This window comes from Chiloscyllium plagiosum, unplaced genomic scaffold (genome assembly GCF_037043375.1).
Source record: "Chiloscyllium plagiosum isolate Xiang-an unplaced genomic scaffold, Cpla_swu_hap1 HiC_scaffold_3, whole genome shotgun sequence".
In the NCBI taxonomy this organism is placed as follows: Eukaryota; Metazoa; Chordata; class Chondrichthyes; order Orectolobiformes; family Hemiscylliidae; genus Chiloscyllium; species Chiloscyllium plagiosum.
In genome coordinates, this window is record NW_028270141.1 from 71,331,813 (window position 1) to 71,354,740 (window position 22,928).

The following is a 22,928-nucleotide window of genomic DNA, read 5'->3' on the forward strand; positions in this document are numbered from 1 at the left end:
AAAAACTAATCTAAGTGCTTATGTTTAATCCAGTTAAAAATAAATTAAGAATACAAGGAAAAAAAGCATAGCTATTAGTGACAAACTTGTGAGCAGTCCAACAATCCAGTCAAATTAAAAATGAAGTACTTTTAATACAGCCTTCACCCTGTGTTGGGATAGAATGAACTAGATGGCATTTTCTTGACCTTGTATGTTAGCGTGTGCTACATGGCTTAAAGGTTAAAATCCAACTATGAAAAACAAGTAAAAATTCATGACCAATGATTCCTTGCTCTTCACGGACGTCCCATGTTACCTATTAAAAGGTGTTTCACTCCACAGCAGCTTGTTGGGTATGAAACAGTCAGGCTAAACTTCTATCGTGAAGAGAACGGAATGCTAGTCTAGGGTGATCCTTGCAGCCTATTTAGTCAATGATACCGTTTCCCATGTTTAACAGTAATTTTAGTGATCCCTTTTTAAAAAAAAGATTTGTGAATAATCAATGTCAACTTTTCTGAAATCACTTTGGAACCTACCTTTGGGAGGGTGAAGTTTATGTCCTGTTTTCTCGCACCATCCCACAGGGTGAATATCCGATGAGTCAGCATTTACCCAGAAGTCATAGCAATCAGAGTATTTGTCAAAGTGGAGCCTTATTCTGTAGCCACACACCTATAAGGCGAGTTTATTGGTAAATCTCATATTCAGCATCTCAGAAATTTATCAATCAAGTTTCCTTATAAAGTGAAATTACATCAAATTGTAAAACAATGCAAATCAGAGCGATAAGACAGGAAGAGAAAGGATTTTGGAATACAATTCTGACACAAAGTTTCCAACCAGTTATCCTAAATTGCAAAATATCATGAGGTCAAGCACTTTGAGAGTCTATAATCTCAGCCCTGCACTAATGTCAGCAAAGAAACTGGAATTGATAGAATGACATCAGTGAGCAAGAATTTCAAGTTTCACCTTATGTCCCAAAGCAAAATACAACTGTATAAGTATACTTTATTATTCAGCATTAAATACACTAGTGCACACAACAGCATGAACTTGCTATTCTCAGAATAGAAATCAATGGGATGGTGGAATGACAACAGAAGCTTTTTTTTCCCCCCACAATATATGCCCAGTTATTGTGCAAATGGGCTGCCTACATCACCCTCTTCAATCCACAACCAACAGAAAGGGAAAATATTGCTCTAAAATTTAAAGCTTTGGATGTAGCTGAAAATACCATCAGTGCACCCAATTTATGCGAATAGTCTCAAGCCCAGGTTTTTAAAAATGTGGCCAGCAGTGAAGCAATCAAGTGAGTTAGAATCTCTGTCCTCATCAGAGCTCCTAAGCCATTTGTATTTCCATATATTTTAACTCCCTCTCTTTTATTTAAAATAGGAAATACTCAGGAAACTGGTGTATAGAATTTTTAAAAATATATTGCTTGTCCTCTGTGCCATCTGCAGATGCTCAATATGTCAATTCTTCCTTTTTTCATGCACACCTTCTGTCAAGGTTACACTGATATCTCAGACTTCTGTATCCCTTGTGACTTGATGGAGTTTTGCGCATCTCGAACCAAAACCCCTCCACACTGCAGGCAAGCTTAGCCCAGTTCAACCACAGATTCAGTCCCTGGGGCTGTGCTTCACTACTCTCACATGCTACAAGCTCAGTCTTTTAAAAAGAACTCTAGTTAGTGTATCAAAAATAATCTATTCACATTCCCTTCTGCAAAGAGAAGTATCATAGCTTTAGTTTAAAACAATTTAAACCTTTGCCAATACACTTATTCCTGAAAACAATGATCAAATTACTTTTTATAAAAAACTAACTGATTTCTGCATTGGTTGGGTTTTTGCTGTTGTGTCAAAAATGTATCTGGTTTTAATGGTGGAGACTCGACAGGCCAAATGGTCCTCTTTCCACACTATAAGGTTCTAATTTAAACAGAGGTCTTTGATTTAATAAATGTTGTTAGGTACAGGAAAAGTTTAAACCAGGTCCCTCAGGTCTGATCTGTCATTTGATTAGATCATGGCTAATTTACACCTGAAGGTACCCCCCATGGTTTTGTCAACGTTAAGACCGCTGACCAGAAACCTATCAATCTCAGTTTTGAAATTTTCAATGAACCTACTTTCAAAAGAATCTCTGTGCAAAGAGGCCATTTCGTCCATCAAGTCTCCAACAACCCTCTGAACACCAACCTTCCCACCCAAACCCACCCCTACGCTTACTCCCAACCCTATCCCCATAGCCCTGTATTTACCATGGTCAATCCACTTAACCTGCACAACTTTGGAGAACTGGAGGAAACCTGAACACCTGGTAGAAACCCTTGTAGACACAGGAGAACATGTAGTAATTAGTTAATTAATATTTGCAAACAGACTCCTCAACTGGGATGGACTTCCATCTACATTATCAAAACAAGCAACATTCAGCAACTACGCATATCAGAAACTGCAGTCAATGGACATTTGATGCCATGATGAACTTTCAAAAAAAAAAATCCAAAAATTGGAATAAGGCAGACACAAACACCAGTGCAATAGAACCTCCACAGGTTTTTAATCTCCAAAATAACAATTTTTGAAAATAAGATTCCAGAAACATAAAAGCTCCAGAAAGCATGTTGGTACTCTCAAGCTGGATTTGTGATTTATATTTTCTGTTTCTATGGCTGGGGAATTTATAAAGGGATTATTGCCCATAGCTATATCAAGTAGTAAAATAGGTTGAAACAGAAATTTACTGAAGTTTTATTTCCAAATTGTAATATCCACAAATCACTAACAGGTCTATCATTAATGTTTAAAAATACACATCCGCAGGTCGCAAAATGTGACAAGACCGAATTGGAATTGAAATTGAAATGCAGCACCGCAAATCTTTAGAAAGAGGATCTTGTTGCTAATTCCAGGTATCTCCTATGCTATATTTGTAAATACACTTACTTATTTCTAGCTACTTTATCAATAAGTGATGTTTGAAGACAAACCTCAGCCACACTAAGAACGCAATACATGGATGGATGTTCGGGGTCAATCCCTTCAAGCTTCATTCCAACTTTAAATCCATTTTTGCTCTGTGGAAATGACTGGCACTAGAAAAAAATGACAACAAGATTAAGACAAAAATATTCTTTATCTGCTTGGTTATTTTCCACTGGATGACGAAAACAAAAAGGAGTCTATTAGCAGACCTCAGGTACTGTACAAGTCAAAAACAGCAAAACATTCCAAAGTACTTCATTGGAGCACAATTAAAAGAAATCTGGTAACAATCAAATATTAGAACAGATGTCCATAACTTTGATCTTGAAGTTCCTTTCAGTTGCAGCAAACAACTCAAAAGAATGTTAGTCTTTATTTAAAGAGGTTTTAGGCACTGGAGCAAAGAAGTTGCTTCAGTTGTATAGACGACACCTGGAGAATTATGTGCTGGTCTTCTTGTCTGAGAAAGGATATATTTATCACGGGGGAGTACAAGGGAGGTTCACCAGACTGATTCCTGGGAAGCTTGGACTGTTATATGAGGAGACGTTGTATAAAGTTCTTAAAGGATTGGTGAGAATAATTACAGAAAAGATGTAAAGCTGGGGACACTGCCTTAGATTAGAAGGCAAGCCTCTTCACAGTCTCTTCACTCAGAGGTTGGTCAATCTTTAAAATTCTGTAGTCCCGAGGCTTTGGAAGTCCAAGGTTCAATCTTACCTTGTTTGGCTAAGTACTAGCTGCATTGAGACTTCTGGCATCTCTTTCACAGTGAGACCCAGTATACTCTTTTGGCGTATCTTAACCAACCAACCTACTACCTCAACCCTATATTACCTCTGCCTGATGTTTGGCCCACCTTACTGGGTATCATCCCCAGAATAATTCTCACTCTGTCAATATCCCAGAATTGATCAGTATCCCTGGTGCTGGCACCATCTTTAAAAGCTGTTGTGCTCCTGGATAAAGGACTGTCACAGTCTGGAGCTACCTTGCATCGTTTCTGACTTTTGCCCCAGTTACGGCAGAGATGGACCTGGAGGTCCTGCTAGACAGGGTGGGATGCAGGTAGGACCTTCCCTTCCTTCAGAACCAGGAGTGAAAGCCACAATGCCAGATCAATGGGAGCCTGGTCGGAGGTTGGCACCTGTGTCAGGTTAGTCTTAGCATTCTGGAGGAATATACTGTACTGTAGGAAGAATATGGACCTCCTCCACAGCACAGCTTTACTAATGACACCTCTCACTCACTGTCTATCTCCCATACTGTATCCACCTCCCACGAAGGCACATGCCTTTACTCACATTTGCATCATCATCATCCACCAAAACCCGGATACAACATGCCCTGTGCTGCCTACCACTTGGGCCAACTTCCCACCTACACCAAAAGTAACAGCTGTATCACACACTAATCTCCTGTAACACCTACCTCTCTCTTAAATCAGGAGGAAAAACAAACTATAATAGGGCAGAGAACGTCAAGACAGGTACAGGGCTGGACTGACTTGACATTCACTCCTCAGATGGAGGCACTTGTGCCAAAGTGACTGACTGATCATGTCCAAGCCCCTGAATGGGTATCAGAAGCTGCCCTCAACTTACTGTACTGGGAGACTCCCCTGCCCCCTCCAGCAAGGGGAGAGCCCCGAGTTGCAGCTGTGGTCAGATCGTGAGCTGAATGCATCTCCCTTGGTGTAAAGTATACTTGTAGCAACATCACGATGATAGCTGCCAGCGCAGCCCAGGGAGCAATATTAACATGCAGAAGCATCCTGCAGGTGAATTGGAGATCTGCCATGAGGATTGTTAGAGGCTGGCATGTCAGATTACAATATTTATGGACATGGGGAGCACAGGCCTGTGCCAGTTGAGTGTGACCTGAGATACTGGTGTTTGAGATCCATCGTAGAAACTTCCTTCGAGCAAGCAGCGAGCTGAAGTCGCCAAGTATGTGCTCTAACTTCCATATTAAGAAACCCCAACACCTTGTTAGCTCAGTGCATTTGATAAGATACATAGTCGAATATTAATGAGGCAAGCTGTGGCATTAATGAAGCATTTTGAAACTTGCACTGCCTTGCAAGAAACTCTCATTTCTCGGTAAATGCATAAAAGTTGCAGCTCGTTGCTCACGATGTCAAGTTGGGCATTGCCAGACATCTTTTATGATTCTGCCACAAATTCTACTATAACCCACGTCATTTAGGCCTCACTCAATAAGTAAGTTTAAGAGAGGGACTGATAGGTCTCTAGTTATGAGTGACATTAAGGAATTTGGGGATAGCTTGAGAATTTAGTGGTTAGGTATAGGATCAGAGATAATACAGAATGGCAGAGCAGGCTTGAGGGGCTGAATGCAATATTTCTGCTCCTATGTTCCTACTAGTTCCAAAATCATGAAAATATTGGAGTTTTTTTATTGTGAGAGCAAGAAGCTTTATTTTTCACATGCCAATACAGAGAGTCTCTAATGAAATTGGCCTGGAGTTTGTTAGTTACTCATGCCTCTATATTGTTGTGTATCCACAAATACAGTTTATTTTAATGGATGCACCTGTACATAAAGCCCTCAAAATCTTAAGGCACTTTTTGGGGGTGGGGAATGTACAAACATAGGTGCACAATTTTACCACATAACATGCACTCATATTCTCGGCGATGTCACTACTTCAATAGTCATGTATCTCGAAACTAACCTCTCTAAAAAGTTTAGTCGGTGCAACAACAGCCTTTTCCTCTTCCAAATAAGATGCCCAACACCAGGCTTTTCTCTTTCCACCAAACGTTAAAGCTGCAGGAAATCGTATCGAACACAAGTTTAGCATGCTTATTATAACGTGCTTCGCAAATTCTTCAAAATAGAAATTGAACTACATGATAACTTTTAAATAGTTAATAAAGATTCATATACTATTGTCTCCCACAACAAGCATATCATTATCTACTGACAGATATCACACAGTTCTAGGTTCAGCCAAGTCCAGCGTTTCCTTGATCATTCCTCCTATTCACCTAGACACTCTCCACACAAGGGACTACTTAGCATATAGTGTTCCAACCAGAACCTCAGACAACACCAGCATATCTGGGTCATAAAATGGGTCAATTTTAACTTATAAAATACGATACAACTTCTACTTTTACACATTACCCCATTTTGTTACATAAGATAGGGTGTAAAATCAGCACCCAGCCCAATCCTGTGGCTCTCCAATTTAGTCGATACTATCTGAATACCAGATTTGAACTCTAGTGACTTGACGGAGTCTAATGACTCTTTCACTAGAGTTCAATGGCCCAAAAAAGCTTGATATTTCTAAATCTGCATTAAAAACTGCTCTATCAGATATTATTAAACCTACAACACTGACTTTCCAGTTTCTGTGTAGCAGAGGTAAGACCCATTTTAAACATTCTTCTAGAAAAAAATACATATCCACACTGAGAGCTAATACAATTAAGGTTATAAACTGCATGTATACAACACTACAAACATGGGTTTGTTACTAACGTAAAAACAACAAGGAGTTAAAATAAAATTACTACTCTTCCTTTCTGCTGTAACTGTCTCTGTTTACATTTCATACTTTAGGGAACTGAATGAAGCTGATCAAGACAAAAATCAACATAAACCATTGCTTACATTCATATAGAAAACATCCACTAGTCTAAATATCCCATAATATTGACTACATCAACTCAATCACAGTAACAATAACATGAGCACATATTCAATTCTAAACATCTTCAGCATATATACCAATTATTCCTAGCTATCAGTTCTAAAGAAGGCTCACTATATTTGAAACATTAACTTTGTTTTCAGTTCACAAATGATGCGCGATCTGCTGAGTCGCTTCAGCAATTTCGGTCTTTGCTTGATACAGTCTTTGTTCAACTTGCAGCTTCAATTATAAACCAAATTCATTTTGATTACAAACTATAATCCTCAAGAACAAACAGTGCTAATAAAATAATTACCAATTTCTTTTTGTGCATTATTTTGTTTTATAACAACTTACTTTGCTTCAATAATCCAGAATCACCTTTTCTTTTTCTCCGTGCTCGGACATGGTTGTTCTGAGTTATTTTCAGCACCTTCAGCTCTCCTTGTTTTTCTTCCTAAAATTACACAAATAATATTCTATTCAACCAGTCTCAAAATTACACTTTACTACATCCATTTGGCTTGGAAGGTTCAAGCAATCTTAAATGGAACAGCACGGTTGCCAGTGGTTAGCACTGCTGCCTCACATTGCCAGGAACCTGGGTTCAATTCCAGCTTGTCTGTATGGAGTTTGCACATTCTCCCAGTGTCTGCGTGGGTTTCCTTCAGGTGCTCCCATTTCTTCCCACAATCCAAAGATATGCAGGTTAGGTGAATTGGCCATGCTAAATTGCACATAGTGTTCAGGGATGTGTAGGTTGGGTGCATTATTCCTGAAGATTCCTGAAGAAGGGCTTATGCCTGAAACGTCAATTCTCCTGCTCCTTGGATGCTGCCTGACCTGCTGCGCTTTTCCAGCAACACATTTTTCAGCTCTGATCTCCAGCATCTGCAGTCCTCACTTTCTCCTCCCTGCATTAGTCAGGGGTAAATATAGGATAACAGGTTTGGGGAATTGGTCTTCTGGGTTAGTCTTCGGAGGGTCGGTGTGGACTTGTTGGGCCGAAGGGTCTATTTCCACTCTGTAGGGATTCTATGATTCCAGGGATTCTAAATGATATGTCCACTGGTAAACAGAGCATCATCCTACCTAATCCACAATCTGAAGTATCCTCTTAAACCAAGGACAAAAAAAAACTCAATTCAAGAGAATGTTTTGTTTTCCCAACTCATTCCTCCTTACAGAGTTTATCTTTTTAAGAAATGTTGCACAGGTTGGGCATACATTACTGGGAGTTTAGAAGAATGGTTGGTGATCTCTTATTGAAACAAAATTATGAAGGGGTTGACAGGGATATGTACTCTGAGATGCTTCTTCATGTGAAGAGACTGAAACTAGGGGACAGTTTATATCATCACTTCTTTAACACATAAATGAGATTTTCATTTGCTCTCTGGGTCATAAGTGTGTGCAATTTTCTTCCCTAGGAAACAGAGAAGGCTTTATTCAAGGCTGATTCAGACAGCTTTGTAACAGACAAGAGACAGCCCAGAATCATTGGAGATGGGACAAACAGAAAGGAGTCGAGACCACAAACAGATAAACCAATTTCATGGAAACACGGAGCAAACTCAAAGGCCTGAATGGCCTATTCTTCTTCCTGAATCCCATGTTGCTAACCTTTGATCACATTCCTTCCAGTCAAACCCAATCAGAGACATCAAAGCATTCCTCATATAAGCACTGTGTAATCAAATTATAGAATGATCCCAATTCTTAGGCTGTCATTCAGTACCGTAGTAGAATTTGCCTTCAGAATGTCAAAAGTCTTTTCCCCTATCCCTCTGTAATAAACTTTCTCCAAACAACCTTTGACAAGCAATTACTCCTATTCACATGTTTTAGAAAAGTAGAAGGAATACCAATGGAAACAAGCAAAAAGTCCATTACCACATTCAACTTTCTCACATCTTCATTGAAATTTATCTTTATTTCCCATGCTGAAGTTTGCATTGAAATTGAATGTGGACAGCAGCAGTGCTTTGAGCACACTTCAGGTAGCATCCTGATGTCAAGCTGAGGTACAAATGGATGGAGCATGCACTACTTAAAGCAGCATACTAGTAATTCTTAAAGGCACCATGGCAGACAAAGCAGAAACTCGAGCGGTCAGTGGCCAGCCCATTTGTGCTCACTCACCCTAACAATGGTTATTTGTGCCCTTTCACTACAGATTAAAGTGCGAATTGACTGCAGAGCAGAGCTGTAAGAATTTCAACCATCCTAAACCGTGAATTGCTTTTGAGTACCATCTCAATGTTTGCAACTCGCAGGCATTGAGCAAATATTTGGTGACAAATAGCTTGGGATTCCACCAAACCACATAACTGCTAAGTCTGTCCATTCTCTCAAAGTCTGCTTGCACTTCAAATCACACAATGGCTTCATAGCACACATGAAGATAGACATTTTTTTAAAAATGTCTATCATTAAGTAAAACATACTCATTCAACTTTCTTAATAACATAATATTTATTTGCCAATGGAATGTCTTTCAATTCAGTCAAGCCAGTCACTGATGATGCAAACAGAAATTCAAAAAGCTGCTCAAGATAAAATGCTTTACAGCTGAAATTTTTTTTTTAAATTTAGATTTTAATATTCGTGATTTTCTTTTAAAGAACCTGCAGTTCTGCCAAATCCACTTATGATTACACATTCATTACAACTGTTAATCAAAAGGACAAAAAGGGTGGCAACACTATCAACGTTAATTTCTCTTTTGATTTTCGAAATGGATGTTGCTCAAAAGCGTTTTCCCCATCTCTCTGTAACAGATTTTCTCCAAACAACTTTTAATAAGCATTTCTGTAATTACACCTATTCCTCATATGGCAGAACAGTAGCAGGGATCAAGAATACCAATGGAAACAAGCAAAAAGTCCATTACTGCATTGAACTTTCTCATATGTTCATTCATATGTCTTTATTTCCCATGCTGAAGTATTCTTTGAAAATGAATGAGTACAGCAGCAGAGTACTTTGTGCATGTTTCACTTATGGAAGTGGACACATTTCAAATTGCCTCATGGTTCGATACCATTTGATAATAAAGTTGTGTTCAGTTTTGTTAACAAACATCTCTAATATGTTACTCTCTTTAGAAAGCTGTGGCAGTAAACAAGTTAATACAAGAAAGATTGCTCAAAGTTGACTAATAAAGAAGTAAAGTCAACTCTAATGACTCAAGGCCTATGTCAATTTGCAGTCACAAATGCAATTTTTGATACATAGTACCTGGAAGTTCAGCAGCAGTGCCAAGATTAAATAAATTTATCAGAAATAATTACTTTGAAATCCTAACTGCACAGTTCCAAAGGCAAAGTTTAAATGTGACCAAGATTTTGACAGTTTTTTTTGGGGGGGCGATGGATTAAGAGGATTGCTGTATCATTTGTGATCCACATCCTGACATAGTGATTTGAATTTGATCTTGCAAACATCTAACTAAGTATTTAATCACTAGTGAGGATTGCGCATTTTAAAAATAAAATGCCATGTTCAAATTTAAAATCAATGCATTTATTTCATCCATTGTGTGTTGCATGCATGATACTGATGTCATTTGCTACGTTACTCATCAATGTGGAATAAGTGATTCAGTGACACTGTTGAGAATCATGCTTTAGAGCTTGGTTTGCATATTGAGAAGGCCACGACATTCAAATCAATCATGCCTAGTTATGCAATTGATAGCACACATCTGCTGGTTTTCTGGCTCTTCTACTGTCTTTCAAGCAGAAACGCCTGATGGTTCGTATATGGTGCCACTTAATAATCAACTATGGTAGTCACTTAACTGATTCTGGGCATAGCTTTAATGTGGCTACTGAACTGTATCAAAGCAGAACTTTGGCTAACTATTCAGGATAAGAATTCTGCCTCTGGGATACATCATATGTTCGCCTAGTACCTTGAAGGCTGCCGAGAGAGAATTGCCCATCAGTGTAATCCTGACCCCGACAGTTGTAACAAGCTTATTTATTGACTTAATCAAATAGTCAAAATTAAGAAAATGTTCAACTACTAGCTATTATCCATTGCCTTCTTGCACAGAATCATAATCCAATCAGCATTACCTTCCCCTCTATTTCTTGCAACATATGAACAAATGTGATGATTGTAACTACTCAAAAAAATGTGCGATAGGGTTAATTGATCATTGTTCACTTAAGGAGTTTAAACTGGAAGGAGACAAGGCTAATAAGCAGTATACAGCTTATCCAAATAGGGTCAATTATCTAATGAAACAGGTCACCTTTTAATGCAAGCATAGGAAATAGTATACCTGCCCTTAACCCTCCTTATTCCTTACCATCAAAACCACAAATACTCCACCCAGGTAAAACGTAACTTTTTTATAACTTTCAATTGAGTATACTGAACTCACTGCTCACTGGGTGTATGTTTTGTGAACTACCTCAGTTCACCAGCCTTGGTCACCTGTCATTTTCATTCCCAATCTCATGCTGACATCTTTGCTCTTGGCCTGTCACACTATTTCAGTGAAGTTCAATAGAAGCTCAAGAAACAGCACTTCAATCAGTCGATTAATCACTTTACGACCGGCTGGAATTACTGATTTCAACAATTTCAGAGTGCAACCACTGCGTCAATTTGTAACCTTTTCTTTGCAAGTTTTACTCCAATATTCTGGTTTCTGCTTTCATTTTTTACTTCCTCATTTTAAATTATTTATTGGGGTGGGGATGTTACTGGGAGACAAGCATTTATGGTCCATCCCTATTCACCCAAAAGGCAGTTAAGAGTCAGTCAACCACATTGCTGTGGATCTGGAGTCACGCATAGACCAGGCCAGGAAAGAACAGCAAATTTCACTCCCTGAAGGAAATTAGTTAACCAGATGGATTTTTTACAACAATTGACAGTGATTATATGGTCACTATTTTTATTCCAGATTTTTAATGAATGAATGTGATAACAATTCAGTAATGTGAGCTGCTAGATGGGCCAGCATTTATTACCCATCCCTAGTTGCCCTTGACAAGGTGGTTTTAAGCAGTCTTCTTGAACTGCTGCAGTCTATTAAGAACCACATTAAAGGAACAATAATGTATTTCTAAGTCGGGATTTAGTGGCTTGGAAGAGAACTTACAGGTGGGTAGCATTCCCATGTATCTACTATCCTTATCATTCTGGGTGGTACTGGCTGTGGAAGATACTGCCTAAAGAGCCTTGGTGAATTTTTGCAGTAGATCTTGCTGATGGTACACACTGCTAGTACTGAATGTTGTTGCGAGAATGACAATTATTATGGTGCAACAGAAGGCCATTCAGTCCATCATGCCTGCACTAGCTTTATTAGCTGGTGCTAATTTTCTGCTATTTCCTCACATCTCTGCACACTATTACTATCCAATAAACCATCCAATACCCTCTTGAATGTCTCAACTGAACCTGGATCCACCACATTTCTGGGCAGTACATTCCATAGCCTATTCACTAACTGTGCTTTCACATCACCCTTGCTTCTTTTGCACATCACTTTAAATCTACATTCTCCTGTTCTTGCTCCATTTACAAATGAAAACAGCTTGACCCTATCTACTGTGTTCAGCCCGCTCATGATTTTGAAAACATCAATGTGGTCTCCTTACAGTATTCCTCTTTTCTTTTGATGTGGTACCAATCAAGGAGGCTGCTTTGACATGGATAGTGTCAAGCTTGTTAAATATCAGTGGAGATGCACTGTGGGGGAGTATTCTAGCATTCTCCTGACGTAGTCATTGTTGATGTTGGACAGGCTTTGGGAGTGAAGTGAGTTACTGACTGCAGTATTCTTAACCTTTAACCTGCGCCAATAGCTACTGTATAAGTATGGCTAGTCCTGTTCAGTTTCTCATCAGTGGATGAGAATCCCTGGAATTTTGACAGTGGGGGCAATTTAGTAAGGGTAATGCTATTGAATGCGAAGGGACAATGGTTAGATTTTCTCTTATTGGATAGGGTCATTGTTACTTGCCACTTTTCAGCCCAAGTCCAGAAATCATTTAGGTCTTGTTGCATTTGACCATGGATTGCTTCAGTATTGGAGGAGTTGCAAATGGTGATGAATATTCTGCAATCAGCAGCGAACATTCCAACTTCTGTCTTTGTGATAGAAAGATGGTCGTTGATGAAGCAGCTGAAATAGTTGGGCCTAAGGCACTATTCTGAGGAGCTCCTGTAGAGATGTCCTGTAGCTGAGTTTACTGACTTCCAACAACTACAACTGGTTTCCTTTGTCAGGTACGATTCCAACTAGTGCAGAGTTTGCCCAATTCCCATTGCCTTCATTTTCCCTTGGTCTCCCTGATGCTACACATTGTTGAATGCAGCCTTGATGTCAAGGGCTGTCACTTCTTCCCTCGTTTCTAGAAATCAGCTCTTTTGTCCACTTCAAAACCAAGGCAGGAACTGAGTTGTTCTGGTAGAACCCAAACTGGCCGTCACTGAGCAGGTTATTGCTAAGCCAGTGCTGCTTGAGAACACTGTTGATACACCTTTCATCACTTTTCGTTAATCAAATGTACACTGATGGGTGATAATTGGCCCAGTTGGATTTTTCCTGCTTATGCTGTTTAGAACACAGTAGTCCTATGCTGTATAATCATCATGATGTAGAGGTACCAGTGCTGGAATGGGGTGTACGAAGTCAGAAGTCACACGTCACCAGATTATAGTCCATCAGGTTTATGTGAAATCACAAGCTTTCAGAGAGCTGCTCCTTTGTCAGGTGAACTGTTCTTCACCACTTTTTTCCAGTTTTTAATCCAATATTTTTGCTTTTACATGAGTTTTAATTCATTGCCACTTCTCTTCTTTAAATGCCTACTTTGAAGTTCCACTCTACCTCTACAGTGCTTTGTACTTCCCATCCACTATCTGATCCTTCAATATATGTCCATCCATCCACATGGTCAAACGTTTTAATTGCCAACTTTCTCTGGCTCAATTTTACTCTATTTGCATGCCATTTGAAAATTTCACTGTCATGTTTTAGATCCACCATACTCCAGATACTTCCTGTTATATTGTTGTATTTTTCATTAAGAATTATGAATGAATTGTTACGCAAGTGTATTTCCAGAGTGCCACATTCATTGCTGCACGGCAATCAAGTGGTAAGCAACACTGTATCAGCCAACAACACACAATGTGATCAATTATATAGATTTAAAGAATGTACCAATACTTTATGTCTGTAAGTGTGATTATCTTGAATATCCAGCCACCACAATGAAGTCTGCAGCTTCATTTCCTTACACCTCCACTTAAAGTAACTTCGAGCATAACACTGAGCATAAATCTTTGACATCCTCGCCCTTGCGGTATGTTCTCGCCAGGATTTCACCACTCTGGTCCCTTTGAGGTAGACTCTTTTTATCCATTAATATTGTTTTTTCATTTCTACATATCTCACTTTGTCCTCTTATCTTCACATAATCTTCTCACCAAGAACTGCCAGCTTGGCATTGGTCAATTTAATTTCTCTGCTTCTACCCGATCTTCCTCTGAACTGGAATCACTCCATTCTCTCAGGTCCAAACAAAACAAGGAGGGCACAGCTTTCAGTTAAACTAACCTCTAGCAAATGATAACTCTCCAACATACCCTCCTACCTCCCAAGAATAGTGATGCCACCATCAAGCAACAAGCCATTGTCGTCAGTCACTGACGGTTTCCACTGAAGTTCTTCCTTCCATGGTCTATTTAAAATCCAATTAAAATTGGGCATGTGATTAGACATCTTGGTAATTGGAAAAGATATTTTTATTTTTTGTTGTGATCAATGGAGTAGGGGAAGTAGAGAGACTGTCCATCCTTGGTATAACAATATTATGGTTGAAAAGCGTGGTGCTGGAAAAGCACAGCTCGTCAGGCAGCATCCGAGGAGCAGAAGAATCAACGTTTTGAGCATAAGCTCTTCATCAGGAATGCAGTCCTCACTTTCTCCACAATGATATTATGGTCTAGCATGCATCCTTTACCCACAAAATATTTCATAGTGCAAAATGCAACTGATTAAATTGAGCACGAGATTAAACGTCCAATCTTCAAACCAACTGTATCACAGAGGTTGGTAAAACTGGGGCTATTATATAATAATGCAAGTTCTTCTGCACAGATTTAATCCAGAATTTAGCTGCTCCTTATGTTTGCGATTATTTACACAGTATTTAATGTTTCCAATCTAATTGCATTGTAATTATTTGCCAGTTTGTAATAATTTCTACTTTGTGGATCTATAAAATGTATAAATAGCCCATCATCTCAAATTGCATCAATACCCAGCAACTTCTACTCCAGAAATTCAACTCACACTATCACCTCAGTTTCCAAAGGTGGTATGTCATATCTTACTTGGTCAGCACATCAACAATAAAACTCACTCTTTCCAGAGTCATTACAGAAAACTTTTTAAAAATTCCTCATTTACCTGTCTCTTAGATCTATGTTGCCATAAAGAACAGAACAGGGTTCCATGTTTCACAATAATAATTATTTATAATGAATAAATAAGCTCTAGCTACAGGTAAACAATTATAAATCATCGATATATGACTCTACTCAATAAAACTAACACCCTTGTAAACCTCCCTCTGCACATACACAGACAAATGTACAAATGGGTGTAATGGGTGTAGAGAGACTAGAGAGACAGTTCAATGTCCCCTGTCTACAGGTTTCACCAAGATGGTCCTTTGGCTTGACAGGATGTGCTGCTCTTTGACTCTCTTTCTCCAAATCCTTTCATTTGCTGAAGGTACAGGGTGGCTAGTTCACATTTGTAAGTCTATGTCTTACTGGTTAAGGGATACAGTTTACAACAACTGCTAGGGAAAAAATAACCTAGTTCTTTGAGATTAACATGTTTTACTCTGAAAAGAGACAGCTCCCCACCATGCAGAGATCTGACTATCTCACTATCTTGTTCTAACCGTACTCTCCAGCTGTTCTGCTAACTGAAAGCCAAAGACCTTCTGCCTGCCAGCAATTATATCATTGATAACTGGTCACTATTATAAAGACCAATTATCGACTTGTTGCAGACTCCATTCATACACACTATTAGCTCCAGCTCATCTGCCCACTGCTGAATATACAGCAGTGTAAGCAGCAGTTATGAGGATCAGGTTACTTGACTGCAGGAAGTACAGTATCCTTCAATGGTCCTTGGCTTTTAAAAACTATTTGCCCATTTCATTTACCAAAAATACATTTTTTAAAACGTGTTCTTTACAGCCAGCATTTACCCGTTTGTGATTGACCAGTGGTCAGTTCCAAAATATAACTCTTAAATCTAGTTTTTTAAAAAAAATGAATTGTTCCGGTGAGGTTTTGCTGGATTCCAGATAAGTAGAAATAGGATTCATAGCTTGAGGAAAATTATTTAAACATTTGCTAACTTGCAAGACCCTACATCTCCACATTGGTCCCCAGTTTTTACACTTTACTAAACATCTTCATGAAAACTTGATGTTGTAGCTTTGTCTATGTTGAATGAGCAAAATATTTTAAAAAGTCAATATCCTGAGAAATATTTAATAATTTAGTTTGCTTGCAGCATGCATTCTGGAACATTCTTTTGATTGGTTTCTGCATAAGGTACAGTGTAACAAATTATTCTCTGAAACAGAAAAGAGAAAATACATACAACATCTTCCTCTTCTTCCTTTAGCATCTCTCCATTTTCTTTAATGTCTCCCCTTGTTGTGGAGACTGGTTTTTGCCTCTTTTTACGATTGCCCCTAGAAACTTCTTCATTGTTGCATGTTGACGGTTCCTTTCTCAGAACAGATATCCTGAAGCAAAATAAAAATAAAACAAAATCAGTACTAAGGCAATAAGCTGAATAAAATTGCTTTCTCCCTAAATTTCAGTGATTCAGATAAATTGGAAGACCATTAAGAGTACTGGGTGGGTTCAATTCCAGAATTCCTGCCTCCAATCCAATTTTTGGCTATTTCTACTGGTATGGAGTAAGCATGTTACACACATCATTCCCATGCTTGCTGCATTCACTGTAGGAAAATGGAGTCCAAGTGTCTTTCATAGGAAAATATAGGCCTCATAGACCTCTCAGCAGGGTACTGAACAGCAGGGGTTCAGTTTCAATTGAAAAACCAGAGGAAAAAAAACCTGCTCTTTAAATTCCTTGACATGCTTTAAAATGGATAAACAGATTCCATTATTTCAGTTTCAACAGTTAGAGGCTGTATAACAAGGTGGATAGATTCCTACTGTCGACCAATCCTACAAAGCTAAGTTGACCATTACATTCACCAGATTTATCAAAATGTTGCTAATTTTGTGAAAAATACATTTATGCATTTAGGATTTAATAAAACACTGCTTAGGAACTCTAATGTCATGATCTGAAGTGATTCATATCTTCGCCCCTTTGAAAGTGAAAAGATATCCTTCAGCAGCTTTCTGTTAAACAGGAAAAACAAACCTGTTGCTTTACTCCACTGATTGACAGGAACAATAGAAAGCAAGGGGAAAGAAATATACATATTTATATAGCACATTCTGAGGCCTGAGAGAGGATATCAATAGCAATCACTGTCCACCAGTGCTGACATTGTTTCATTTTGCAATCCAAAGTGCTTGTAATTACATAACACTTCTAACAAAAAGCCTTTTGAGGTGATACATGAAAAACTCTCTAGGAAATGGATGTCAAGCAGGAAAAGTAGGGTACGGAAATATTTTTCCCCCAAATAAACTGGTTTCTCAGGAGGTTTTCCAACAAGGAAAGGGGAGTCAAATAGCTGAGACAACAGTGAGACGAGCAGAGAAAAAGAACAGAGTCAGAAAAGGAGTGTGTGACGGGACTACAGGGATGCAAGAGGTAACGAAGACCAGGAGGGATTTAAGCAAATGGACAAGCATTTTAAATTTCAGATACTGACAGTCAGTGACTGAACACAAGGACAAAGGTAAACGATCAACAGGACGTCATGTGAGAAAGAAATGGCCTACTCTTGCTCTTAACTTCTATGTTTCTATTTCAGATAACAAGCTGCCTCTGAGGCACTTACATTCTTGCTTAAATTGGGAGGACAAAACTGCAGAGTATGTAATATGCCGTCTCACCAATACCCTATATAACTGAAGTATGACATCCCTACTTTTAATGTCCTATTTCTCGTTATTAAGGACAGCATACCATTAGTGTTCATGATCACATGCCCTAATTGCATATAACATTTAGCCACTACTACAATAGAACATGTAGGTCCCTCCGAACTTGGGAATTCTGTCATTATTCTCCAATTAAGTAATACTCTATGCTTTTCCTACCAAAGTAAAAACTTCATTAGCTGTCACACAGCTAGCACCTGGTTAGCCAATTCTACATCATCAGTGGTGTCCTGCACTGCATGTTATAAAGGGGAGTAAAAGTTATAGTTGTCCCCTCACTTTCAGAAGTCCTTTTTCCAGAAAGGGCCCAATTTGGTTACAATCAGCAAGGATACCTCGGCAGGGAAAGTTGCTAAACTGCAGAACCATTCAGTTGCACTGTGGTCTCAAGCCACCAAGAGAGGGGGCAGGATATCATGGAGTTGCTCAGAAACGGACTACCTCCACTTCTGAACAAAGCAGGCTCACCTTCATCCTTTTGTTCACACTAAATATCGGTTTTGCAGCAACACACAGCTGAGTGAACAAATCCCAGCCATTCATGTGGAATAGTCCCCATGTGAGTATAGCCTCAATGACAAACAAACTGGGAGAATAAATGTGAGAATTCAATTTTTGAACAACAAAAAATGACAAATATTGTTTGTTGGACAGCAAAACCCAAAATAAAGTGAAATTTCAGTAATGGCACAAAGGTAAAAGGTACAGACGTTCAACCAGAAAATAGCATTAGCTTTATCATGAGTGCAAACTGTCTTGATGTACACTAAGCATGAATAAATGATGAGGTTAAATACACCAGCCTGGATGAATGACCTTGGAAAAAGTGTATAATTGTAAAGTTAAAACAATTCAAAACAGAAGAATATTAGTGCCGACTAAACCTTGGTAAAATATCCAAAAACAAACGTCTGATTCAATTAAGTACAGTATCAAACTGCACATGAGGATTGCAAGAAAGAAAACATTCTACATGAAACTGGAATGGTGCATACCAAATCTTTAGTCAAAACAAAAGAAAAATGAAGTGTCAACTTTCTTGCCATTATGTCAAAGCAGCCCTTAACAGCACACACAAGCAAATCAAGTGCATTTAACAAATAGCCATGTTTTGAGACACTCGGCAAGAAATACCCTCGACACCAAGAAAAACACTTTTTTTGAGACCAGGAAGGTTGGATGTAGATAACTCCTGATACACACTGAGATACCCCTCAAATTCTCTTCTATTCATTTGTGGGAAAAATCTGTCACAGGCTGGACTAGAACTTATTGCCCGTCCTGAGTTACCCTGGAGACGTTAGTGGTGAAACATCATTTTGAACTGCAATAAACCTGAGGTTATAGGTACACCCACAGCACTGTTCAGACAGAAGGACATTTCAGGATACTGACCCATTGACAGTGAAGGACCATTGATTTAGTACCAAATCAAAATGGCATGTGGCTTGGGGAGTACGTGGTGGGTGATAACATTCCCACACATACATTGCCCTTGTTCTTCTAGGTGGTAGAGCATGAATGTTGGAGTTGCACTCACCACGCAATTGGAGAGTATTCCATTAAATCCCTGACTGGTGTTTTGTAGATGGAGAGGTTTTGGAAATTCTTTGGTGAATAGCTGACTGCAGAATTCCTAGCCTTTGATTAGTTCTTCAAGCCACAGTATTTATAGATTCTGGTTAATGGTAACTATCAGGATATTGATAATGGGGAATTATAATGAAAATATCTTTGAATTCAAGGGACAATGGATGGATTCTGTTGTTGGAAATGGCCATCACCTCGCATTTGTGTGAAGCAAATATTATGTGCTACTAATTAGCCCATATCTGGACACAGCCCAGGTCTTACTGTATTTGAACATGGACTGCCTCAGTATCTGAGGAACGGGAAAGCATATTGAACATTATTCAGTCATCATCAAGCATCTCTACTTCTGAACTGATCACGGAGGGAAACAACTTAGGTTGGGCCTATCCTATAGAACTCCTGCACTATTGTCCCGAGACTGGAATGACTGACCTTTAACAATCACAACTGTTTTCCTTTGTGCTAGGTAGGACTTCATCCAGTGGAGGAAGCTTTTGCCCAACTCCCACCAACTCCTGGATGCCAGACTTGTTCAAATGTTTTCTAATGTATGAACTCTTTGATGAACATCATGTGTTTGAACCCAAGTATTTGGTATCAAGGGCAGTCGCTCTCTCCTCACCTCTGATGTTCAACTCTTTTTTCCATACTTAATCCAAAGCTCGAATGAGATCTGCAGCTCTTTGGTCATGGTGTAACACAAACTGATCTTCAGTGAATAGCTTATTCCCTTTTCAAATGCTGCTTTATTGTACTGTCAATGACTCCTTCCATCACTAGGCTAATGATCAAGAATGGACTTACGTGTAGCATTTGACTGGGTGAATTTGTCTTGCTTTTTGTGGATGAGACGTACCTGGGCAATCCTCAGGCTGCATACAACCATATTATAGTTCAACTGACAGGTCAACTCTCCCAAGACACTACAACTTTATTTTATTTTCTTGTGGGATGTTGATGTCCCAGGCTGAGCCAGCATTTGATTTTAGTTCTTAGCAGCCCATGAAAATTGTATTAGACCGCCTCTTGATCCAATGTAGTCCATGTGTTGTAGATGGACCCACAACGCCCTTAAGGAGGCAATTCCAGGATTTTATCCCAGTGACATTGAAGTAACACTGATTTTTGTTCCAGTTCAAGACGGTGAGGGGCTTGGAGAGGAACTTGTAGATAGTGTACTCATGTACCCGCTGCCCTTGTCCTTCTAGATGGGTGTGGTTATGGGTTAGAAAGTTGCTGTATAAAGGCATCTTGGCAAATTTCTGCAGCCATCTTGTAAATAGTGCACAATGCTGCAGCTGCTGAGCTTTGGTGGTGGAGTGACTGAATGTACCAACCAAGTGAGCTCTTTTGTCATTGATGGTGCCAAGCTGGAGTGCTGCTGGAGCTGCATCCATCCAGGTCACTCATCATACTCCTGACTTATGGCTTCCACAGATTGTGGACTGACTCTGGGGCGTCAGAAGGTGAGTTACTCTCTTGTAGTATTCCTAAGTTCTGACCTGCTCTTATTTCTTCACATATAGTGCTGGACTTCCTAATAATTAGAGTCAGAGAGATGTACAACACGGAAACAGACCCTTTTGTCCAACTCGTCCATGCTGACCAGATATCACAACCTAATCTAGTCCCATTTGCCAGCACGTGGTCCATATCCCTCCAAACCCTTCTTATTCATATATCCATCCAAATGCCTTTTAAATGTTGCAGTTGTCCCAGCCTCCACCACTTCCCCTGGCTATGCATTCTATATATGCACCACCCTCAGCATGAAAAAGTTGCCCATTAAGTCCCTTTTATATCTTTCCTCTCTCACCATAAACCTATTCCCTCTAGTTCTGGAATCCCCCACCCCAGGGAATAGACCTTGTTTATTTACTCTAACCATGCCCCTCAATTTTAGAAACCTCTATAAGGTCACCCCTCAGCCTCCAACACCCCAGGGAAAACAGAATCAGCCTATTCAGCATCTCGCTATAGCTCAAATCCTTCAACCCTGGCAACATTCTTGTAAATCTTTTATGAATCCTTTCAAGTTTCACAACATCCTTCCGATAAGAAGGAGACCTTGCTAACCAGTCTCCCATGGGAAACCTCATCAAATGTCTTACTGAAGTCCACAAAAATTACATTCACCGCTCTGCCTTCATCAGTCCTCTTTATTACTTCTTCAAAAAATTCAATCAAGTTTGTGAAACATGACTTCCCACGCACAATGCCATGTTGTCTATCCCTAATCAGTCCTTGCCTTTCCAAATACACATACATCCTGTCCCTCAGAATTCCCTCCCAACAACTTGCCCACCACCAAAGTCAGGCTGACTGGGCTGTAGTTCCCTGTCTTTTCCTTACCACCTTTCTTAAACAGTGATACCACATTAGCCAACCTCCGGTCATCCAGCACCTCACCTGCAACTATCGATGATACAGGAAGAGGTCCAGCAATGACTTGCGTCGCTTCCCACAGAGTTCCTGATCAGGTCCTGGGGATTTATCCACCTTTATGCATTTCAAGACATCTAGCATCTCTTCCTCTGTCATATGGGCAATTTTCAAGATGTCACCATCTATTTTCCTGCATTCATTTTTTATTTTAAACTTTATCTTCTTCTGGCAAACCTCCCAGTTAAAGGAAGGTGAGTTCCATGAAATCCAGAAGTTAAATGTCTTTGCATTACCTGCTGGGAGTCTGTCAAACAACTGATCTAACAAGTTTGGGTCCTTCATCTTTTCAGGCCCATTTTTCTACTGAGGCAGACTATTCACAGCTTCCTTTCATTCTGACTTTCCAGGCACACCAAAGACCAAAGGCAGTAAGTTAATCTGGCTTTGTATGAACAAGTAACACCAGGGCCTGCTTATGTACTGGATCCTAATACAGTGATTGCATTGACACTAATCTGAAATATCAAGGATGGTGCTGAAGAGATAGGAACAGCAACCTATATTGCTGCTTTCTTTACATCAAGATATGGCCGACAGAAATGGAAAGGCACTTTGCAAATTAAACAAAAAGTGTGTATCTTCCACAACTTCTGTGACAAGCTGTTCAAGGTTTACTGAATATGCCAAAGAAAGACATTAAGGTCAAAATGGAACCTAATGGTAGTGGAAGATCAGATCTGTGATAAATACGAAGTTGTTATCTATGAACAGATAACAGTTTCCACTCTTAACTTACTGTGGCATAACCTGCTGACTCTGGGTTCGACCACAGTCAATCCAGAGTGGCAGCCCAGAAGTGAAATATCCTGCTACTAATTGAGGATTTTGGGATGGTAGGAAAAGGATTCTCTGAATAAGGATCCTCACATATATTCACCACTGCTATATTAGTTTCCCCTCCTTGACAAAGTGCATCAACTTACATTGCAAAGGCAGCAGCGAAGGTAAATGTGACACACAGATCACCTCAGGAGATCTCCCACCCACAGCTTCCAACCTCATAGTCCAGGAACTCTGCACTGCCTGGTTCTACCTCCTTCCCAAGATCCACAAGCCTGACCACCCTGGCCGACACATTGTCT

At 39.5% G+C, this 22,928-nt stretch overlaps 1 protein-coding gene across 1 annotated transcript in view; it reads right to left on the bottom strand.

The window, feature by feature from the left end:
* The window catches only part of l3mbtl3 (L3MBTL histone methyl-lysine binding protein 3), a 170,153-nt gene that overhangs the window by 109,045 nt on the left and 38,180 nt on the right, over positions 1 to 22,928 (bottom strand). The window contains exons 5-9 of the mRNA XM_043683587.2: positions 16,316 to 16,463; positions 7,012 to 7,111; positions 5,686 to 5,780; positions 2,993 to 3,097; positions 522 to 657 (exon numbers count right to left, since the gene is read on the bottom strand). Of these exons, the coding sequence (XP_043539522.1) occupies positions 522 to 657; positions 2,993 to 3,097; positions 5,686 to 5,780; positions 7,012 to 7,111; positions 16,316 to 16,463 (584 nt within the window). The remainder of the gene's footprint in view (positions 1 to 521; positions 658 to 2,992; positions 3,098 to 5,685; positions 5,781 to 7,011; positions 7,112 to 16,315; positions 16,464 to 22,928) is intronic.